This window comes from Podarcis tiliguerta, assembly GCF_965153285.1.
Source record: "Podarcis tiliguerta genome assembly, chromosome: 8".
Taxonomy (NCBI): domain Eukaryota; kingdom Metazoa; phylum Chordata; class Lepidosauria; order Squamata; family Lacertidae; genus Podarcis; species Podarcis tiliguerta.
In genome coordinates this window covers 25,383,193-25,403,564 of record NC_139541.1, presented here as the reverse complement: position 1 = coordinate 25,403,564, position 20,372 = coordinate 25,383,193, and the positions used below count along the sequence as shown (strand labels likewise).

Below are 20,372 nucleotides of genomic sequence, written 5' to 3'. Positions count from 1 at the left end.
GACTGCACAACCATTGCATTAAATATTCCTAATTGAATTGTACTTCCGCTGCTTTCTTATGCCTCATAATGTCTTTTATTGTTTGACAGCCTTAATTTTATTGTATTGAATGGGGAAATGGCACAACATCCAGCACTGTGCATTGCAATTCGTACAACAGGCAGAAAATACCATCAACACCCTCAACAATTTTCGACTGGTCTGAGTGAGGAGGAGAGGTTTGGGAACCTAAAGCACAATGTGTAGTGTGGGGTTTCTGCGTTGTTGATTTCCCCTCTTCCCGCCCGCTCCCCATAAAGGTTTGTGCAATCTGGCCTGAGAAGACTCAGGAAGAAGGACCAGGTGATGGGGGAGTAGAGCGGAGCTGATGGTGCTGCCCTTCAACATCTGCCACCTGAAGCAGCTGCTTCATTTTGCCTAATGTTAGGACTGGCTATGAAACCAAGCAGGGTGAAGACAACGTTACAACAAAAGGCCAGTCTAGAGTGTGCTCAACTAGCCAAAGCCCTGGACTTTCCGAATGCTTTCTGCAAGGTGCCTCCTCAAAGACTCCTGAGTAAGCTTTAGCAGTCAAGGAAAAAGAAGAGAGGTTGTCTTGTAGATCAGGAATCGGTTAAGCTGCAGGAAACAAAGAGCAGGAATAAATGGGCAGTTCCCCAAAGGGAGAGAAGTAAAAATTGGGTGTTCCCCAAGAATTGGTACTGGGGCCCATGCTTTTTGACTTGTTCATAGATGATCAGGGTTTCCCAAACTTGAGTCTCCAGTTGTTTTGGGACTACAACTGCCATCAACCCTGGTTAGCAGGATCAGTGGTCAGGGATGATGGGAGTTGTAGTCCCAAATCAGCTGGAGACCCAAGTTTGGGAAACACTGATCTGGATGAATCAGATCAGCCCCCCTGATTAATCGACGGCGGTGATGTTTTTTTCAAAGTAGATGGTGAAGAGCTCCATCATTCCGGATCGGGCAGGTGTTAGGAAAAGCACACTGCACATGCTCAGAGATCATTCCCAGAGTCCAGAGCCCGCGGGGCTATTACAGCTTTGTAGCGCTTGTGCGGGGATCAGCAGCAAGAGAGAAAGGCGATGCCGCTCCCTTTTAAATCTCGCGTTTAACCCTTTCCCGCCTCCAGGCTCAGCGCTGCCGGCGAAGGGGAGGAGCCGGCCGGCTCGGGGAGGGGCAGGAGGGCGCCCCGGAGGCTCTTGCTGGTGCTGGAGGGAGGGAGGGAGGGAGGAGCTGGAGCCGGCAGTCGGGGCGGGAGGCCGGCCCTTCTGTCGCGCAGAGCTCCGCAGCCGAGGAAAGAACCGCGGGCGAGACTTCTAGCAAACCTCGACGGGGCGCGATGGCTCCTCGCGTCCGGCTGCTCAGGCGAAGTTAGAGGGGACGGGAAAGTAGAGGAGTACCGCCACAGTACCTCGCGGGCCGCCCACCTTTCCTTTGCAAGGCACCCGACGGAGCGGACAGCCGAGAGACGCCGGAGACTCCCCGGAGGCCGTCGGGGCGAGGCGGGCGGCCCCCATATGGCTCCCTCCAGATGTTGAGGGCCGGCCGGCCGGACAGGCTGCCGTCGGAGGCGCAGGCGATGGCCCTGGAGCGGGCGTTGCAGGCCGCCCGCCAGGGGGACGTGGACACGCTCAAGGCGCTGCAGGCCGACGGGCAGCTGCTGTCGCCCGCACAGCTCCGCGACGCGCTGGGCGCCTCTCCTGCTCACCACGCCGCCCGCGCGGGGAAGCTGAACTGCCTGCGCTACCTGGTGGAGGAAGCGGCGCTGGCCGGCAACGGGCGGGCTCGCAATGGGGCCACGCCGGGCCACGATGCCGCCGCCACCGGCAACCTGGCCTGCCTCCAGTGGCTGCTCACCCAGGGAGGGTGCCGAGTCCAGGTGAGCACCGGTGTGGCGAGGGGACGCCCTGGCGCGCCTTGAAGGGTTTTGCGCCTTGGGCGCACGGAAGGGGACTGCGTTCCAAGCGGCTCCGTTGACGCTGACCTTTAGGGGCGTTATCTTTTAAAGGACACCTGCTTGGGATTCTTATTTACTTATTTAGGAAAGGCCAGCAGAGCTCGGAAAAGAAAGGCTCAAAATGGGAATGTCTCTCCGCGCAGAGTTCGTTTCTCTCAACCCAGCGCTGGATTATTATTTTTTGCGGGGGCGCGCAGCCATCTATTTTTTCCCCTGTTGATACCCATAGCTAGAGTTTTTAGAAAGTTGGTGGGTGAACAATTTGGCCAAAATTGGAGGGTTATGTTTGTGTATGTGTTGCCTCTGAATTCCATTTTTGTCCTATGGAACTCTCATCCACAAAAGTTTGGTGATAGCCATCAATCTTGACTGCTTTAAAAGAGGATGAGACAAATTTCATGGAGGAGAGGGCTGTCGTGGCTACTAAGCACGATGACGGCTGTACTTTGCCTCTGTGGTCAAAGGCAGCAATGTTTCAAAATTTCACTTGCTGGAAGCTACAGGAGGGGAGAGGACTATTGTGCTTGATTCCTGCTTGCAGGTTTCCTACAGGCATCTGGTTGGCCACTGTGAGAAGAGAGTGCAGGACTAGATGGGCCACTGACCTGATCCATGAGAGCTCTGTTCCCCCATCATCCACTAAGCACTGCTCACTCTAGGAAGAAGAGGGACCTGCTGGTTGGAGGCAGCAATTTTCTAGCCTAGTCCCAGCACTTACTCTGTGCAGATTCATTTGCAAAGACAGCACGCAGGCCTTCATATTTAGAATAGGAACAACAAATACGTAATTCAGAAGTCAGTACCGAAAAGGAAAGAACAGGGAACAGTTTCTTGGCTGCTCCATAACCAAATACAGTGATACCTTGGGTTACATACGCTTCAGGTTACACACTCCGCTAACCCAGAAATAGTGCTTCAGGTTAAGAACTTTGCTTCAGGATGAGAACAGAAATTGTGCTCTGGCGGCGCAGTGGCAGCAGGAGGCCTCATTAGCTAAAGTGGTACCTCAGGTTAAGAACAGTTTCAGGTTAAGAACGGACGTCCGGAACGAATTAAGTACTTAACCCGAGGTACCACTGTACAGTAGTTACAGCAAGAGCAAGTGCTGATTACAGGAGTGGTGCTTGTAAAGGAAGGCAGGAGTTCCTCTGAGCATGTGTGAAGTCTGCATCCCTGTCTACTGCATATTCTGTGCTTAACTGGGAAGCTCCCTTTATGTGAAGGCAGGTGTTCAGGCCAGCAGAGTTTCTAAGTAAGAGAGTCTTAATACTTTGCGGGGCTAAGCTCTTGTTAGCCAGAGCAAAATGTTTAGGTTCCTCCCCCTCCCCTTTGGGAGGAGAGGAGGGTGCAAAATTCAGCCTCTTGGTGTGTGGGGGTGTTGTGTAGGCAAGACATTCACAATGCCCTGTTGCATATGGTCAGAAACACTGTGGGGATAAACCCTCCCCCCACATGGAAGAATATCTTTAAAAGTGGACTAGATGTCACCCTAGACACTGAAGGAAACCTGTGTTGACCTCTGAATGCTTGATTGACAGGGAAATGCAGTCTGGCTCCCTGCCAGAGTATTTCTCCATGACCTGGGGATGGGCAACTTTTCAGCAGTAGAGCTCCCGCTTTGCATGTAGAAGGTCCCAGGTCCAATTCTTCTGCATCTCCAGGTAGGGCTGAGATAGAGCCCTGCCCTGAAACCCTGGGAGCTGCTGCCAGTCAGTGTACAGCAGCAGCCTTTGCAGTCTGGTGCCTTCTAGATGTTTTCCACTGCAACCCCTATCAGCCCCAGCCCAGGTCAACCTGGCTTGGGCTTATGGTAATTGTAGTTCAAAGTATCTGGCAGGCACCAGGTCATACACAGCACTGAGCTACGTGGGCCAATATTCTGCTTTGGTATAAGGCAATTTTTATTGTTCAGCTAGAGCATCTATAGCTCAGGGATGCTGTGCTTGCAGAAGGTCCTAACCCTTAACCCCTGAAGGCATCTCCATGTAGCACTAGGAAAGACTCTTAAGACTGCTCCTTACATCTCCAAGTACATGCTAAAATCCAACCGTGCTGTAAAATGACCTTTACTGTATGGTAGGGAATTGGCATGTTTCGATTGCACTGCTTGATTTGCGTTAAAATGCTAAGTGCATTTGTTATTTATTTCTTCCGTAGACATTTACACACCGCTTGATTGTAAAACAACAACTCCTCCTCAGAGCGTTTACAAAACAGTAAAATCAAGAAAGATTTGTGACCAGTGCTGGATTTACGCATAAGCTAAACAAGCTGTAGCTTAGGGCCCCACTCTCTTGGCCCCCCCCCAAAAAAAAACCTAAAGAAAAAACCCCCACTGGGGTTATTTTCAAAAAATAAGATGAAAACAAATAAAATAAAACCTACATACAGCAACAGTGTTTTGTGTTGTGTAGGCTCCTATGACGTGAGTAATGGGCCCCGCCTGCTAGCCTGCTCCCTAAAATATCACTGGTTTGCTCATTTCTATATATAGAGAAATGAGCCTACATTCTGCATGGACTGGTTGCATGGCAACATGTGCAAATGGCTTTAGATACCTATTAGGCCCATAAATTATCATATAGCATATATTCAACACAAAAAACAGCGACAATTTGTTGTTGACAAAGGACAGCTGGACATATAAAGGGCCCCATTACCTTCAGATGGTTAGGGCTTCATCAAACCTAAATCTGGCACTGTTTGCAACCCTACCTTAAAACATGCCGAAGTTAAAATATCGAAGCAGATTAGAAATGCCTCAAGTTTGCAAGAAATGGAAATAGTTTTCACCAAGGAGGACTGTGGTTTTTTGTCTTGTACATCTTCCCAATGAAGTTTGTTAAAGTTGTTCCAACGTCGGCGTGAGTAGGCTGGGGCACCAGGAGAAGAGCTGAAGCCTAGAACACCTGCTTCGGATGCAGGAGGTTCTGAGTTCAATTCATGAAGGCATCTTCACCCATTAAAGCGAGGGGTGGGCAATCTTTTCTCATGCCAGGGCTGGGGAAGGCCAGAAACAAAAGTGAAGGCTCCTCAGGATTCCAGGTGGAAAGTCATTCCAAGTCTTATCTGAATGCTGGGAGCCAAAACTGGGACCTTCTGCTTACACTTGGGCAGCAGCTGTCCGGGGTTTCAGGCAAGGTTCTCTCCCAGCCCTACTTGGAGATGCTGGGGAGTGAGTCCAGGACCTTCTATATGCAAGGCAGATGCTCTGCCTTTGAGTTGTGGCCTTTCCCAGATATGAAGGAAACTTGGTGTGGATTTTTGCGTGGAAGGATTGTGAGCTCCATTCATTTCTGGTGCTCCAAACAAATACCTGGGCTCAGAACTCTTCAGTGTATGTCTTTTGCATGTGGTTGGTGGAACTGGTTTCTAGTAGAAAAAAAACCACCAAAGCGGATCTCACAAGCCCACTCCTGATCATTTTGAAATTATGTGAATTTTGGACTGAAATGTTATGCATGTGCATTGATTAGAGAAGAGTGGACCAGAGTCAAAGCAGGAAAGATACAGAGCCATTGTTTGGAGGGAGCCTCTGCCATGGTTTACTCAGTTCAGGCAACACACCTAACCAAGGTTTGCACAGAACGTAATTTAGAACCCAGAACGTTGGTTTGGGCTTCCAAGTGTACAATGGGCAAACCAGGCTTTGGAGCTGGTTGATTTCTTTTGTTTTCCATCACTCCAGCATCTTGTTGCAGCAGCCATCCCCACCCATCCCCCAAGACAGAAAAGTGCCTCTGTGGATTGTCAGTTCAGACATATGCCAAACCGTAGATGTCACAAACTGTGGTTTGAAAAGCCACTTCAGACCCTGGTTTCTGATGCCAGTTTGCCAGGTGACCACAGACTGTGGTTGTTAATGCAAAAGCATCCTATATAGAGTACCACAGTTTGTCTTTCCTTTCCATGGTTTGGTGCAATTATTGAATGAACTGAAGTGGAAGGTGTTCTAGTCCAGGCAGGGAACTGAGATAACCAAGAAAAGATTGGCCTTGTCACTCATGTATTCCCGTGGGGTTGGAATCCCCCCCCCTTTTTAGGGATTCCTCCACTGGTTCCTTCAAACTGTGGTCCGCAAGCTTCATTTGGGTGGTCCACAGCACACCTGTAAAACCATACAACATCTAGCACATCTTGAGTCCCATCAGGGGAAAAGACAGGGTATAAATAAATATGTAATACTGATCTACAAATTGCTACAAAGGATGGGAAAAAAATGATTAAACAGTCTTCCAAATACCACCGAGATTTTCACATGGTTTCTGGGAATGGGGGGGAGTAGTTTGGGAACCTTTAAGATAATGTTGTAGGTGTGGAGGGCAGAGGCCAGTGGGATGCCACCACCTATGACAAAAAACCCTTCCTTGTTGGCTGTTTCTGTTGGGTGGGAAAGGACCATCTTAGGACAGGTCCCGTAGTCCCATTGTGAATTCATGGTTTTCTTAGGCCAAACCTGAATGCTGAAACTCTGCTGGGAGCAAGTCAAATCAATGCCAGCATTCATGTGTAAAGTGGGAGGTCCCAGATTGTGCAAGTACGGAAAAAATTGTTAGTTGGCAACATTTCAGCTCGGGGGGGGGGGGGGGGTTAAAGCCTGCAAAGGTGGGCTAGGAATAGTATAACTGGTGCCTGGTGGCATTCAGAATCCAGGGAATGGGCCTGCCCTTCATTGGGTGTCCTATGAGCAGAAATTCCACTGGTCAGTGAGCAGCGATTAGCAGGGTAAAAATACATCATGCAAAATAAGGAGGAGGGGCTGAACAGCTGAACAAACTAAAATTCTGCTGGTGAAAACAACTTTTTGCAAAGCACCAATTCGGTTGCATCTTGCTCCAAGTTTCTGCATAATATTTGCCATGTTCAGGGCCATTCCTTTCATTAGGCAGAATGAGGTGGCTGGCTACCATAGGCAGCAGGGCGATGATGATGGAGAACAAAGCTCTCTCTCTCTCTCTCTCTCTCTCTCTCTCTCTGGGGTGGCTTGCCTTGTGCCCCTTAAGCTAGGTTGCTGTCCTTCAGGTGTAGTGGGGGACACTATCGTACCCTCCAACATTTCTCTGATGAAAACATAACAATGAGAATGAGGATTATGATGATGATTTTTTATTTATTTTTATTTATTCATTGAATCTATATACCACCCTATACCCACAGGTCTTGGGGCGGCTCACAGAACAAAATCAAAATATAAAACTGGAAAATTTATAATCAAAATAGAAACAACAACCCAATAACCCCCCTCCAAAAAAACCACATGTTAAAAGGACATGGGATGTCAGTCAAATCAACGAAAGGCCATAATGGTGATTACTATTTTATTTATACCCCACCCATCTGACTGGGTTGCCCCAACCACTCTGGGCGGCTTCTAACATGAATAAAAACATAATAAAACATTTTAAAACTTCCTCATACAGGGATGCCTTCAGATGTCTTCAGAAAGGTGTAGTTCAGGATGTGTATGTCACATAACTCCATCAGGATCCCTTTGTTAAGTCCAGTCGAATTTGACTATGGGGTGCGGTGCACATCTCTGCTTTGAGGCCGAGGGAGCCAGCGTTTGTTCACAGACAGCTTTCTGGGTCATGTGGCCAGCATGACTAAACCACTGCTAGCGCAATGGGACACCATGACGGAAACCAGAGCGCACGGAAACACTGTTTACCTTCCTGCCACAGCGGTACCTATTTATCTACTTGCGCTGGTATGCTTTCGAACTGCTAGGTTGGCAGGAGCTGGGACAAAGCGACAGGAGCTCACCCCTTCATGCAGATTTGAACTGCTGACCTAACTCCATACCCTGCCACACTTCCCTGGTGAAAATAGGGATGTCCTAAGGGAAGTGGGACATTCCAGGATCAAATCAGAAATCAGGGCAGCTTCTGTAAATCTGGGAGTGTCTCTGGAAAATAGGGACATTGGAGGGTATGCAGTGTTCCATGACCAGTGTTGTCATCCACTTAGTTTCTGTGCGTGGTATCGGTGAGGGGAAGAGCCATTTTCCCTCTGCCTCAGTCAGTCATTTGCAAGATACTCAGTTGTGCTTCCTTCATTGCAGGGGATTGGATCAGATAAGCTTTTGGATCCCTTTCGGTCTTGCCACATTTGCTTTTAATCCTTGCCATCCTGGGTAATGTGTCCCAGGTTTCCAACACTCGCCCAGTGCTCCAAAGCTTGAAAATCCTGTGTTAATGTCTTCTGCTTCTTAGCATCCTGTGCGTTCAATGGAGGTGACGCTTGACCCTCTTGGTTGTGTTTCCATGACTTGCAGGACACAGACAACTCTGGTGCCACCGTCTTGCATCTGGCTGCCCGCTTTGGGCACCACGAAGTGATCGACTGGCTTTTGCGCTTCGGGAGCAGCGACCCGCTGGCAGCCACAGACACGGGTGCTTTACCTGTTCACTATGCAGCAGCCAAAGGAGACTTCCCTTCCTTGCGACTCCTCATTGGGCATTGCCCCAGGTAAGAGATCAAGAGCAAGTTTGTTCCTCAGTAGGGACTAGTGAAGTGAGTTGCTTAGGTTTCTTTTGGCCCATTGGTGGGACTGTAGCATTCTTTGGCTCACTCCCACTAGCAGTCCCCCCCCCCTCTCCCTCATTGACAATCTGCTGTGTGATGAATTCTCCTTTGGTTGTGAGGTCCAAACTGCATGTTTTAATTTGGAAAGCAACATAGCTTTGGGTTCTGAACTACAGAAGGAAACATCATTAGGAGTGTGCATGCTAGAGAGAGCTGCTGGAGAATTTGCAGCCCTTGTTGTGGCCATAATTTGAAATGGCAAGACCCACCTCCTTGCACTCACCCTAAGTCTGCAGTATGAAAAATGGGGTGTGGTGACTACTCCACATGGCTGTGCAAAATGATCCAAACTGTCTCAGTGGCCAAAATTGGACTGCTGCCTCTTTGCGTTTGAGAGGCTGGTCTGTATTCTCTGCATGAGGTCTTCAGCAAAGAAACAGTTTTGTCTGGCTAGGGGCAGCTGATTCTCACACAAATGACAACCCTCCCCCACATTCCTCATTGCTTTGGGCTGGCCTTCATTTGCCGCAGATCTTGGTGATAGAATGGGCTGCACCATTTTGAAGTGCAGAGGTGTGTAATGGGTGTGGTTGTTTTTGGCAGGGGGTGGGTGGGCAGGGGAGATGAAATCCCATTTTTAAAAAGCAAAACATCTTGCAAATAAAAAATGAAGAATGGCAGAAAGAAACATCCTATCCTTTTAACCTGCAGACCTAGCTTTCTATTTCTTTATCTTGTTTGGTCCCCAAAGCGAGCAAGGCCACGGGAAGCTTTTTGGAGTTTTTTAAGGACCCAGGTTTGGAGCAAGCCTGCTGCCTCTGGGTAGAGCTTCACAAGGCAGGGAGGGACCCTGGCAGAATGATGGCATGGCAGAAGGGCAAGTTCAAGTTCCCAGCCTTGGGAGCAGGACTGAGCATCAAGTCTACTTCCTCCGAGTGGCTCATTGAGCCATTTCTTTTCAGGCTGGTCTGCAAGACAGGCTCCTGGTGCTGCTGCTGACCCACATCTGTAGGTGTCCTCTTTGCATTGCAGCCATGCAGTGCTTACACTAGGTCGAAGTATGCACAAAGATGCATAACTTGGTGGAGGTAGCATACAAAAATGCGGTGCATGCAGCAATATTGATTTGCAAAAATGTGTCTCTAAGGCGAACTTGGCTGTGGGTCCAGGTCATTATCTCCCTTAACCCTCATGGGCTAAATGTGATAGGTGACCGAAGCCTGCAAATCACCAGACATTACAATGACATCAGGGGACTTCAAAGCACCTTGCAGGGCTTTGCTCTGGAGTACTGCAGGTTGGCATGCTTGAAGTTACTTCCCATCAGCTGAAATCTGTTGCAGGGATTGGCTGTGCAACTAAGCTCCCTCCTGCACATCCGATCCAACAAGATGGACTTCCGGCATGCTTTCTGCAGGGATCAGCTGTGCAATCTAGTTCCCCATAGGAAATTCAGTTGCACAACCAAGCCGGCTACATCTCTGCCCAGTGTTCAAAATTAGCCAGGCTGCAGGCGCATTTTGCACCTGGTGATCGGCCACTTGTGACCAAGTGAAGATGCCTGGGAGCCACGATGGCGCCTGACACCTCCACAATCCAGGTGCATGCCTGGGGATCACTGGATCCCGACTGTTTTCACGCACTCATGCCACACCCTGCAGGAATAGGCCAATATATACATATGCAGACTATCCCTGAATAAAGTGACTCTTCTTCTCTAAGTTCTCGGAGCCCTTAACCAAGCTCAAGGCTGTCATCTGAACTAGCCAGATATCTAACTGATAATCTATCACAGTCAGTCCATCTTTGGAAAATACAGTCAAACTTCGGAGCCATCTTGCCCAAAAATGACAACTAGACATTCCGTTTTGGCGACTGTAAACTTTGTTTTAAGGAGCCATCTGGTGCCTAGCTTTGAGTTTCTAACATTGTCTCTGCTTGCCCTGCACCTGTGTGGAGCAGGTGGGCATGGTTTGAGGAAAATAGCCTCATGGGCCAAATTGGGACCTGTGTCAGGTCAGATTTGACTTGTGGGCTGGCAGTTCCCCACCCCTGAGCTGCAGGTCTGAAGAAATTCGTCCTCCTTTGTGGCCCTGTGAAATAGCCCTTTTTGTGGTCAATGTAGGTAACAGCCTGTAACTACATTTAATGGCCTGCTGGCGTTTCAGCGAGATCTGACCCCCCACTCCGCAGCCTTGTCCTACGATAACAGAAACCCGGTTTCAGCAAACAGCCGGGGAAGAGGCTGCCTGTCCGTCTTGACTGCCGTGAAGATTTGTTCCCGTTTGTTAGGCCCTGCTTGCCTTTCTCCTCCGATGACAGCTTTATCATGGCGGGAAGTCAAATGCTTGCTCTTTTGACAGGGCACCAACAAAGCCAGGTTTAGATCTTGATGGAAATATTGCTCCCTTGTGCAGACCTGCTGCAGCCGAGGATTTGCACATGGTGCTTTTGCAAAGGGGCGATAACACAGCCGCCTTTGTCTCTGCCGGAGGTTATGTAAATGGATTAAGCTGCCTGCAAGGGAGGGATGGTTAGCCAAATGTGAAGAACTGGGGTGGGGGATGGGGAACCCTTCCATGTGCAGTAAATGCAGAGGGAAGAACGGGGAGCCATGTGGATGGTGTGACTTCTGCGTATTTCCAAGCAGAAACACAGAATCTTTCAATTCTGAACTTGGGAGGGATCCCAAGGGTCATCTAGTCCAACCCCCAGCAAATGCAGGAATTGCAAATTAAAAAACCCTCTGATGGAGGAGATTCCACCACCGTCAAGGTTTGTTGGGTGTGTTCGTGCACAGTCATTAACCAAATGAACAACAACAAAGCCAGTGGACCTGATGGGGATACCTGCCGAAGTCTTCAAAGTGGGCAGAATTGAACCTTTACAACAACTTCACAAGCTCATTGGGAGAGAGAGGAGATCCCAGCAGACTTTAGGGATGCCACAATTATCAATCTCTTTTAAAAAAGGTGATAGAACGGATTGCAGAAACTATCGAGGCATCTCTCTCTTCGCTGCAGCTGACCAAATTCTTGAAAGGATCTTAGCAAACTGTCTCCTAACTATATCCGAGAACACCCTTCCTGAATCCCAAAATGGTTTTCGACCTTCTAGGGCAGGCATCCCCAAACTCGGCCCTCCATATGTTTTGGGACTACAACTCCCATCATCCCTGACCACTGGTCCTGTTAGCTAGGGATGATGGGAGTTGTAGTCCCAAAACATATGTGGTTTGGGGATGTCTGTTCTAGGGGGACAGTGGATATGATATTCACTGCTTGACAGCTTCAAGAAAAATGCAGGGAGCACAACCAATCCCTGTATATGGTGTTTATTGACTGAACTAAGGCCTTTGACACTAAATCATACTGCCCTGTGGACTGTCCTTCTGAAAATCAGCTGCCCGGATAAATATGTGAACATCTTGCAGCTCTTCCACGACAATATGATGGCAACAATCATGATAACAATGGCTCTCAAAGTGGGATTAGGGATGCTTTATCGCCCCATCTATATTAATGTCCTTTACTTAAACCCCTGCTGTTGTTTAAAATCACCATTCCCCTCTCATTTCCTTCCATCCCTGCTTTACTCAAACTTCTGCTGTTGTTTAAACCACCTCTTTCCCCCTGTCAGTATCCCCCATTCTCACTCTCAGCCCATGGTCACTGGTGCTGTGCAAACCTGCCTTCTCCTTTGCTCTCTTAAACCCATGCAAATCCAGGACTGTGATGCAGCGCTACAGATACTCCAACAGGGGCTGCGTGATGACAGCCTTGCCTTCATTGTATATAGGAAGACATATTTTTGCCACTGGGCATATGTGCTAGTATATGGTCACATTTGGGGGCAGTTGGGGGGTGGGGTTTGGCCGTATTCCCTCAGAGCAAACTTCCTGTGGGTCACATGTTAATGGTGGGCAGGAATGGATGCCAAAATGGGCCGAGCATTGAGTGTGACCCTTACCTGTACACGCTAGGCTCTATTCAAGCCAGGTCCTCCTCAAACCCACCTCTTTATCCCGGCAGACAAGAAACATGGTCACAGTTCAAGAGCACATTCTAGACAGGCAAAGCTGCTTCAGGAGGAGGGTGGAGTAGGGCTGGTGGGGGCTGTGGTCAGGGAAGACAAGGCATTGCATAGGACAGGGTTCGCCAGCTTTTTTGGATCAGTGGACACCTTTTGAATTTGGAGGCAGTCACAAAATGGCTACCATGTGGGGTGAGGAAATAAGACACTAAAGGGGAGGGGGGAACAGCAGTTGTTTAGGATTCCTGTTGCCTGATGTCCAAACAACCCACTTACCAATCACAGCTCTGACTTAGCTCATTTGCCAAAAGCATGTGGATATCACTTAGAAGGATACCAGCACATTTTGCTTCACAACCTTTTTTTCTAAGAGGCCTAGAGTTTTACTTCCCACCCCATCCCCAATGAAAGCTCAGAGTGTGGGCGCCCGCAGGCACCAGCTTGGCAACCCCTGGCCCAAGGAGCGTCCTGAGGTCTGGAAGTCGACATTTGGCCCCTAGCCCAAAGTCATGTGAGGAGTCCAATTGATTAAGCCAGTAATCCTCCAAAATAGGCACCGTGGGAAATATGTTACAACATTCAGAGGTCCTGTAAGCCCAAACTGTCCATCAACAGAGGAGGAGGATCAATGTGTCTCTGAGTGAGTCTCTGCTCCTTTTTTCCTGTTGCCTCTCTGCATTATGGGGGGCAACTGAGCAATCGCTTCGGATGCAGCAGAATTGCCTGTCTCAGAGGCTGCTGCTCATTGAGTCTCTGTGTGAGTTTCTCTTCTCTGTGTTGGCTTCCTTTAGTCAGGAGTCATGCTCTGATCTGTAACTTCTCTGACCGCAGGCAAGACTTTCATGCTCCATAAGTGAAACTTCTGTAAGACTTGGGTCTGGTGTCACCTGGGGGCACCTGCCAGGACCTCATGCTGTGTGCTAACATATTAAATCTCCCACAATGCTCCATCAGGGGCAGGGGCTAGTGAGAGATTTTTTCAACGCAGTGGTGACGGATGGCCGTGAGCTGCCAGATAAGCCTGTATTACTGTATTATTATTTTTTGTGCTTATTGCTTTTCTGTCCCACCATTTTTTTGCCAAGGAGCACAAGGTCTCACACATGGTTCACCCCTTTCTCATTTAATTTCCCCACAACAACCCTGTGAGGTAAGTTAGGCTGAGAGATGCAATGACTGGCCCCAAAGGCATACCCAGTGAGCTTCATGGTCGAGAGGGGATTTGAACCCTGGTCTCTCCCAGGCCAGGAACGTGGGTGGCGCTGTGGTCTAAACCACTGAGCCTCTTGGACTTGCTGATCAGAAGGTCGGCGGTTCGAATCCCCACGACAGGTGAGCTCCCGTTGCTCAGTCCCTGGTCCTGCCAACCTAGCAGTTTGAAAGCACGTCAAAGTGCAAGTAGATAAATAGGTACCGCTCCGGCGGGAAGGTAAATGACATTTCCGTGCGCTGCTCTGGTTTGCCAGAAGCAGCTTAGTCATGTTGGCCACATGACCCGGAAGCTGTACGCCGGCTCCCTCGGTCAATAAAGCGAGATGAGCGCCGCAACCCCAGAGTTGGCCACGACTGGACCTAATGGTCAGGGGTCCCTTTACCTTTTACTCTCCCAGGCCCTAGTGCAATACTCTGATTTTCTGGAGGAGGCAATGCAGAAGAAAGTCCCACAGAGGACAGTTAACTGAGGTCACCATGAAAACTGGAACCTGTTTCTCAAAGAGTGAAGCATTCCTCTAATTTTAAGGGGGGGGGGGGCGTGTTCCTCAACAATCAGATGTTTGGGGAGGGCCTCAAAAACTCCAAATAACCAAGAAGTGGTAGACCTTTCTTGGACCATACCACTTCTACCTGCAGGTGGGTATTTATATTTTTGACAAGTTTAGACGCGCTACCTCTCCAATTTGCCAAGGAAAATCTCCAGGAGAAATCTGCTCTCCTTCTTGCAAGGTGACTCCTCTACATGTGGGGAAGGGTAGTTTTTTGTAGTTCTTCTTTTTGCTTCTGGCATGGAATACTGCACTGGAAAATCTTTGCTTGATTCTGTTGAATGTTAGAGCATAATTTCCCAGAGGAGGGTATTCAGCCATCAGGGTGGGGAGAGTTCTAAATAAGTTTTGTTTCTTGTACCCATGACACAGTAAAGCTGGTTGAAAGAAATGTTTTATAGTGAGTTTTATGGACTTGCGGTCTCATGGTGGTACCTTGTAAATCAGCAAATCTGTTGTGTTCACATAATGACTACCCCCTGTTGTCTGGGCCTTGCAGTTTGTATTCAGAGATAGACTCCCCCTATAGTTGGAGGTTCTGTGATTTAGGTATTGTGGCAAGTAGCCACTGGCAGACTCCTCCTCTCTGCATTTACAACTTGTGCTGGTGGGAAGCAACTGAGCAGAACATGCACAGAGTGCAGGTTTCAGGTGTCGGAACAGCACCACAGGATCCTGAAAAATGCCTGCTAGATGGCATATTCATGTTTGCACCAGTTTACATCATCATCACCATCATCATCTTCTTCTTTCTCAAAGAAGTTTGTGGCAGCATACATAGGCAGGTAGAGGGCCTTTTTGGTAGTGGCACCCACTCAAGGAGGTGAGTAACAACTATACAGCCTTTAGAAGGCACCTGAAGGCAGCCCTGTATAGGGAAGCTTTTGAAGATTTAATGTCTTATTATGCTTTTATATATGTTGGAAGCCACCCAGAGTGGCTGGGGCAACCTAGTCAGATGGGTGGGGTACCAATAATAAGTTGTTTTCATTTTCATTCTTCTTCTTATAGTTCTCCTCATCCCTATTTTACCCACACATCAACCCTGTGAGGTAGGTTAGGCTGAGAGAGATGGACTTGCCCAAGGTCACCTAGTGGGTTTCATGACTGTGTAGAGATTCGAACCCTGGTCTCTCCAGGTCCTAGTCCAGTACTTAAACCACTACACCACACTGTCTGTTTAGATCACATCTTTCCAGCAAGGAGATCAATGCATTGAATGTCCCTCATCTCCTCCCAACAATTAAGGGATTCCCCCTTGTAAAGCGCCCCCCTGCCCTTGCCTTATAGGGTTTGCACTGTTAGCCATAATTTTAAAAAATAAATAAATAAAAGATCCACTGAAATCTTAAGATTCAGCTGGGTCCTAGTGCCGTCCTCAGACAAGCTGCAGATTTCCTGCTAGATACGTGCTTCTGTGTTCTGTAGGCCCACAAACCTGTCCCTAGATTAAACAGTCACCTGACTGGGGTCAAATCCTTAGCCTCCACTGCCCCCAAATTGAACCATACCCCTTTGGGGGCTGGCAGCTGAGATACCCAAGATCTCTGCAGGCCTGTCACAGCGCTGAGCTCTGTGCCAGCAATGTGGTTGTTGAGGTGCCGATTCAGAAATACTGTTGAGGCAAGGAGTTGATGGCAAAATCACTGCCCGACATTAAAGCAGGTCGGCTGGATCCGTGCTTTGCAGATTACGGGCCGTTTAATCTCATTTTCCATGATGAGCGAGTGTGATAGACCTATAAATAACCTGGATGGAGAGAAGGAACCTGGCGTGGTAATTAAAAACCTGCCCATGCTTTGGGTCTCGTGCCAAGGAAGCTGTTTTGCAAACACCTTGGGCAAAATGTGCCCCGGGAAGCAAGCACAAATTCCTGGGGCCTGGGAATCTTGTGTCTATTTGATGCAGTTCTTAACAGAATATAGGGAGAGTTCTGAATAGGCGGCTTGCGAATTTGTGCATTTCAGAATATTTGCAACTCTACAAACATTCACTCCTGGTTTTTGACGGTATGCGATGTTCCAGCCTCCTCTTGTTATGTGCAGTCACACTTGTAGTTTTTCGTAAGTGAACCCCGTGCGAACACAGTAAAGTTGTGGTGTGATACACATTGTGTTGTGTTGCACGCACAACTTGCAACTTTTAGAGTGCCTGGTTCATTCAGCGACGGTCTTGTAGGTGCTCATATTATGGATGTTAGTCATTAGGATGTTAAGATTCTCAACAGATGCAGATATTGTCATATTTATTATTGCCATAATTTGGAGGTGTGCGTATTTTATATCCTGGGTAAAGAATTTTAAATGGTCTGCCCCTGCAGTGGGGAGGGCTGAAATGTTGAGGCCTTGTTGGAATGAGCACTGAAGGAGTTAGCATCCAGAAGTTGAGGTTGTATCCAACTAAATCGTAGACCCATTGAAATCAATGGAGCCATGTTAGCCATGCCCATTAATTTCAATAGGTCTACTCTGGGTTGGGCTAACATTATTATTATTATTATTATTATTATTAATAATAATAATAATAATAATAATAATAATTTATTTAAAAATTGAAAAACAAGACAAAAAACAGCTCAGAGTGGTTTGTATGCAACCCCCTTGTTTGTTAAGTTTAAATTCTGTGGCCAGGCTATTTCAGTGCTGCACCAAAGGAAATGGGACTTGGTCGATTTGAAGTGGAGACTGGAAACAATGCAAACCCATTCAATGTACTTTCCTAATCTGTAACGGGTGTTAGATCGTAATCACAGAATCATAGAGCTGGAATGGATCCCGAGGGTCATCTAGTCCAACCCCCTGCAATGCAGGAATCATTTTGCCCCATGTGGGGCTCGAACCCGCGACCCTGAGGTTAAGAGTCTCATGCTCTGCCAACTATACAGATCCAATAGGTGTTGACAGCTTCTTACTTTGCATAACCTCCACAGTTCTGAGTCTGCATCTGTCCTGGAAATGTGTTTTGTTGTTTCAAAAGATGGGATTGTTTTTGAAAGGAGATTCCAACTAAACGTTAGGAGGAACCTTCTGACAGTGGAATGGACTCCCTCACATGGTGTTAAATGGCCACCTGTCAGGGATTCTTGAGCTGTGATCCCTGCCTTGCTCGGGGTGGACTGGATGACCTTTGGAGTTCCCATCTACAATGCTATGCCTCTTTGATTTTGATTTATTTATTTTTGGTATTGTTTTATTACTGGTGTGTTCACCACGCTGGGTTCCTTTAAGGGGAAGGGTGGGATATAAGTTTATATAGGGATAATAATTTTGCTAGTTGCATGGAGAAGCAAGAACCTTTTCAAGGCACAGACACATGACTGCAGGAGATTTTATTTGCAGGATTTTATTTAGCCTCCTTTTTGCAGGATTTCGGCAGGCATTGCCACAGCACGTCTTCCCAGTCATCAGCTGGGAACTGGATCTTCTTCTTTTTTAATTATTAAATGAAAGTTGAGATCCAAAAACGAAAATAGCTGAATTATTCCACTAGCGTGGTCCACATTCTTTTCTGCCATATTATGGAATTGTGGCATACCGGGAACACCTAGGTCCAGCAGGGGTAAAGTATACTGGAAAGGGTAGTTTTAGACCTCTGGCAAATATTCCATCCCCAAATAAGGCCAACACACACACACACACACACACACACTTAATGGTAACAATGCATCATCAAGTCTTGAGCAACCTGGAAGCTTTGTTACAAGGAAAGTTGGCAGGAATTGGTATGTTTAAGCTAGATGAGAAACTTATTTATTTATCTGTTTATTTAAAAAGGTGCCCAGAGAAGCATACAGGTTACTTTTAAAAGAATAGAAAGGCAGCCCTTGCTCTCAAAATTATAATCTAAAACAGCCTTTCTCAACCTTGGGCTCCTAGATGCTGTTGAACTACAACTCCCATCATTCATAGCCAGCATGGTCTTTGGTCAGGGATCATGGGAGCCATAGTTCAAGAACATCTGGGGACCCCAGGTTGAGAACGGCTGATCTAAAATGACACAAAAGTACAATAGAATGGGGGAGGGGAGGAAGAAATAAATACTCAGGTACAAGTTCTTAGTTGCAAGTTCTTCCGATCCTCATTTCTGGGCTGAAGTTCCCAAACCTGGGAAGAGGGAGTGATTTCTAAACCACTCTGAGAATTCAGCCGCCTTAAGAAACGTCAGCTCCCAGAATTCTTTGGGGGAAGAAGCCATGAACGTTTAAAGCACTTGTAGGGTTGCCATATGGCCAGCATGACTAAGCCGCTTCTGGCGAACCAGAGCAGCGCACGGAAACACCGTTTACCTTCCCATTGGAGCAGTACCTATTTCTCTACTTGCACTTTGATGTGCTTTCGAATTGCTAGGTTGGCAGGAGCAGGGACCGAGCAACAGGAGCTCACCCCGTTGCAGGGATTCGAACCACTGACCTTCTGATCCACAAGTCCTAGGCCCTGTGGTTTAGACCACAGCGCCACCTGTGTCCTGGTAATATGGTAGCCGTCTTCAAATATTTGAAGGGCTGCCGCAGAGATGATGGTGCAGACTTGTTTTCTGTTGCTTGAGAAGGTAGGACTTGAACCAATGGGTTCAAATTTCAATGGTAATTTTGAGTAAACATTTGGAAGACGTTCCCGGTGGTGTGAGCTTCTTTATAGTGGAAGAGGCTGCCTCTGAGGGTGATGGACTCTCTCTCTAGCTAAAGCTAGAGACCTTTTTAGCAAAGACTGGGCATCCAACTATCAATGATGCTGTAGGAGTAGGTTTCCGGCACTGGCAGCAGTTCATTTGGATGACCTAGGCAGTCCCTTCCAAGTTCCGTGACTTGTGTGACTGAATGAACTGACACAGATCTGATATGACATGCACCGCGGTGCCTGCATGATTCATTGCTCTGGCCTTCCTACCTTCCATTGAGCCCCAGCTGATTGGCTCTCTGTGTGCCGTGTGGTTAAATCATTTGATCACTCCCAATGCCAAGAGGAAGCAAAATAACTTTCCTTTAGTGGAGGTTGCCTGTTGTGCCTCTGCATGAGTCAGGATACAGTTGCCCGGTGGTGGGCTCCAATGAGGGTGGCTTTGTAGCTGCCATCCAAGGGTGTGTTCAAGGTTTAGTGTCCAAATCCCCTGGAGGTCTGTGCTCCCTTGGTTGAGTGAGAGATGGTACCTTTGGTTGAGTGAGAGATGGTACCTTCTTATGGGTCATAGCTCAGTGGCAGAACAACTGCTTTGCATGCAGAAGGTCCCAGATTCAATCCCCAGCATCTTCAGGTTTCACTGCAAGAGATCTCTGTGAGATCCTAGAGAATCTCTGCCAACCACCACAGACAGTGCTAAGCTAGATGATGATATTTATTTATTTATTTATTTATTTATATATATCCCGCCCATCTGGCTGGGTGTCCCCACCCACTCTGGGCAGCTTCCAAATACAATACATTAAAAGCTTCCCTAAATAGGGCTGCCTTCAGATAGACCAATGATCAGACACAGTCTAAGACAACTTCCTGTTTAAACTCAGAGCCATGAGGACTAGTCTTACTTCATTTTTAGGGAGAAGAACCATAGCTCAGTGGCCCCAGATTCAATCTCTAGCAACTTGAGGTAGGGCCACTAAAGAGTCCTGTCTGAAGCCCTGGAGAGCCCCATGCCTTTTGGGGAGAGTATTGTATATGTTCATGGAGCAATATCTTCTTCTTCTTGGGGCGATCACTCGTAGCCGAGTAAGATTGTCTTCCATAAACACAGTTTTAACAGTGAGTCTGCAAGTGACTGTGGAGGCCAATGCTGGATCCACACACCCTTCCACAGTGGGGACATTGGTTTCCGGGTGGGAGTTGATCACGGTGTGGATTTGCCAAGCGTGTCTTCCTCTTAGCACGTTTCTCCCTTGTGTCCTGAGTCCGAATGTCTTCAAAGCCCATGACACCTTTGGTAAAGGCTGTTCTCCAATTGGAGCGCTCGCAGGTAGGAGCGATGTATTGTACCATCACACACCCGAAGTCGATATTGGGCGTAAGAGTCAAGGGTGCCAATTTACAGGGGTGGCAAAGAGACTGTCAGAAATTTGGAAAATTCTGTGATGCATGAAGAGCATAAGAATCTTCTGGATC

At 47.8% G+C, this 20,372-nt stretch overlaps 1 protein-coding gene across 2 annotated transcripts in view; it reads left to right on the top strand.

Moving 5' to 3' along the window:
- The first annotated feature begins 1,220 nt into the window (after positions 1 to 1,220).
- Positions 1,221 to 20,372, top strand: part of ESPN (espin) — a 105,855-nt gene continuing 86,703 nt past the window's right edge. Inside the window, exons 1-2 of one of the 2 annotated variants that reach the window (XM_083452120.1) lie at positions 1,221 to 1,882; positions 8,235 to 8,428. In XM_083452120.1, the coding sequence (XP_083308246.1) occupies positions 1,535 to 1,882; positions 8,235 to 8,428 (542 nt within the window). In that variant the 5' untranslated portion in view covers positions 1,221 to 1,534. The remainder of the gene's footprint in view (positions 1,883 to 8,234; positions 8,429 to 20,372) is intronic. The other variant, XM_083452119.1, reaches the window with a different exon arrangement.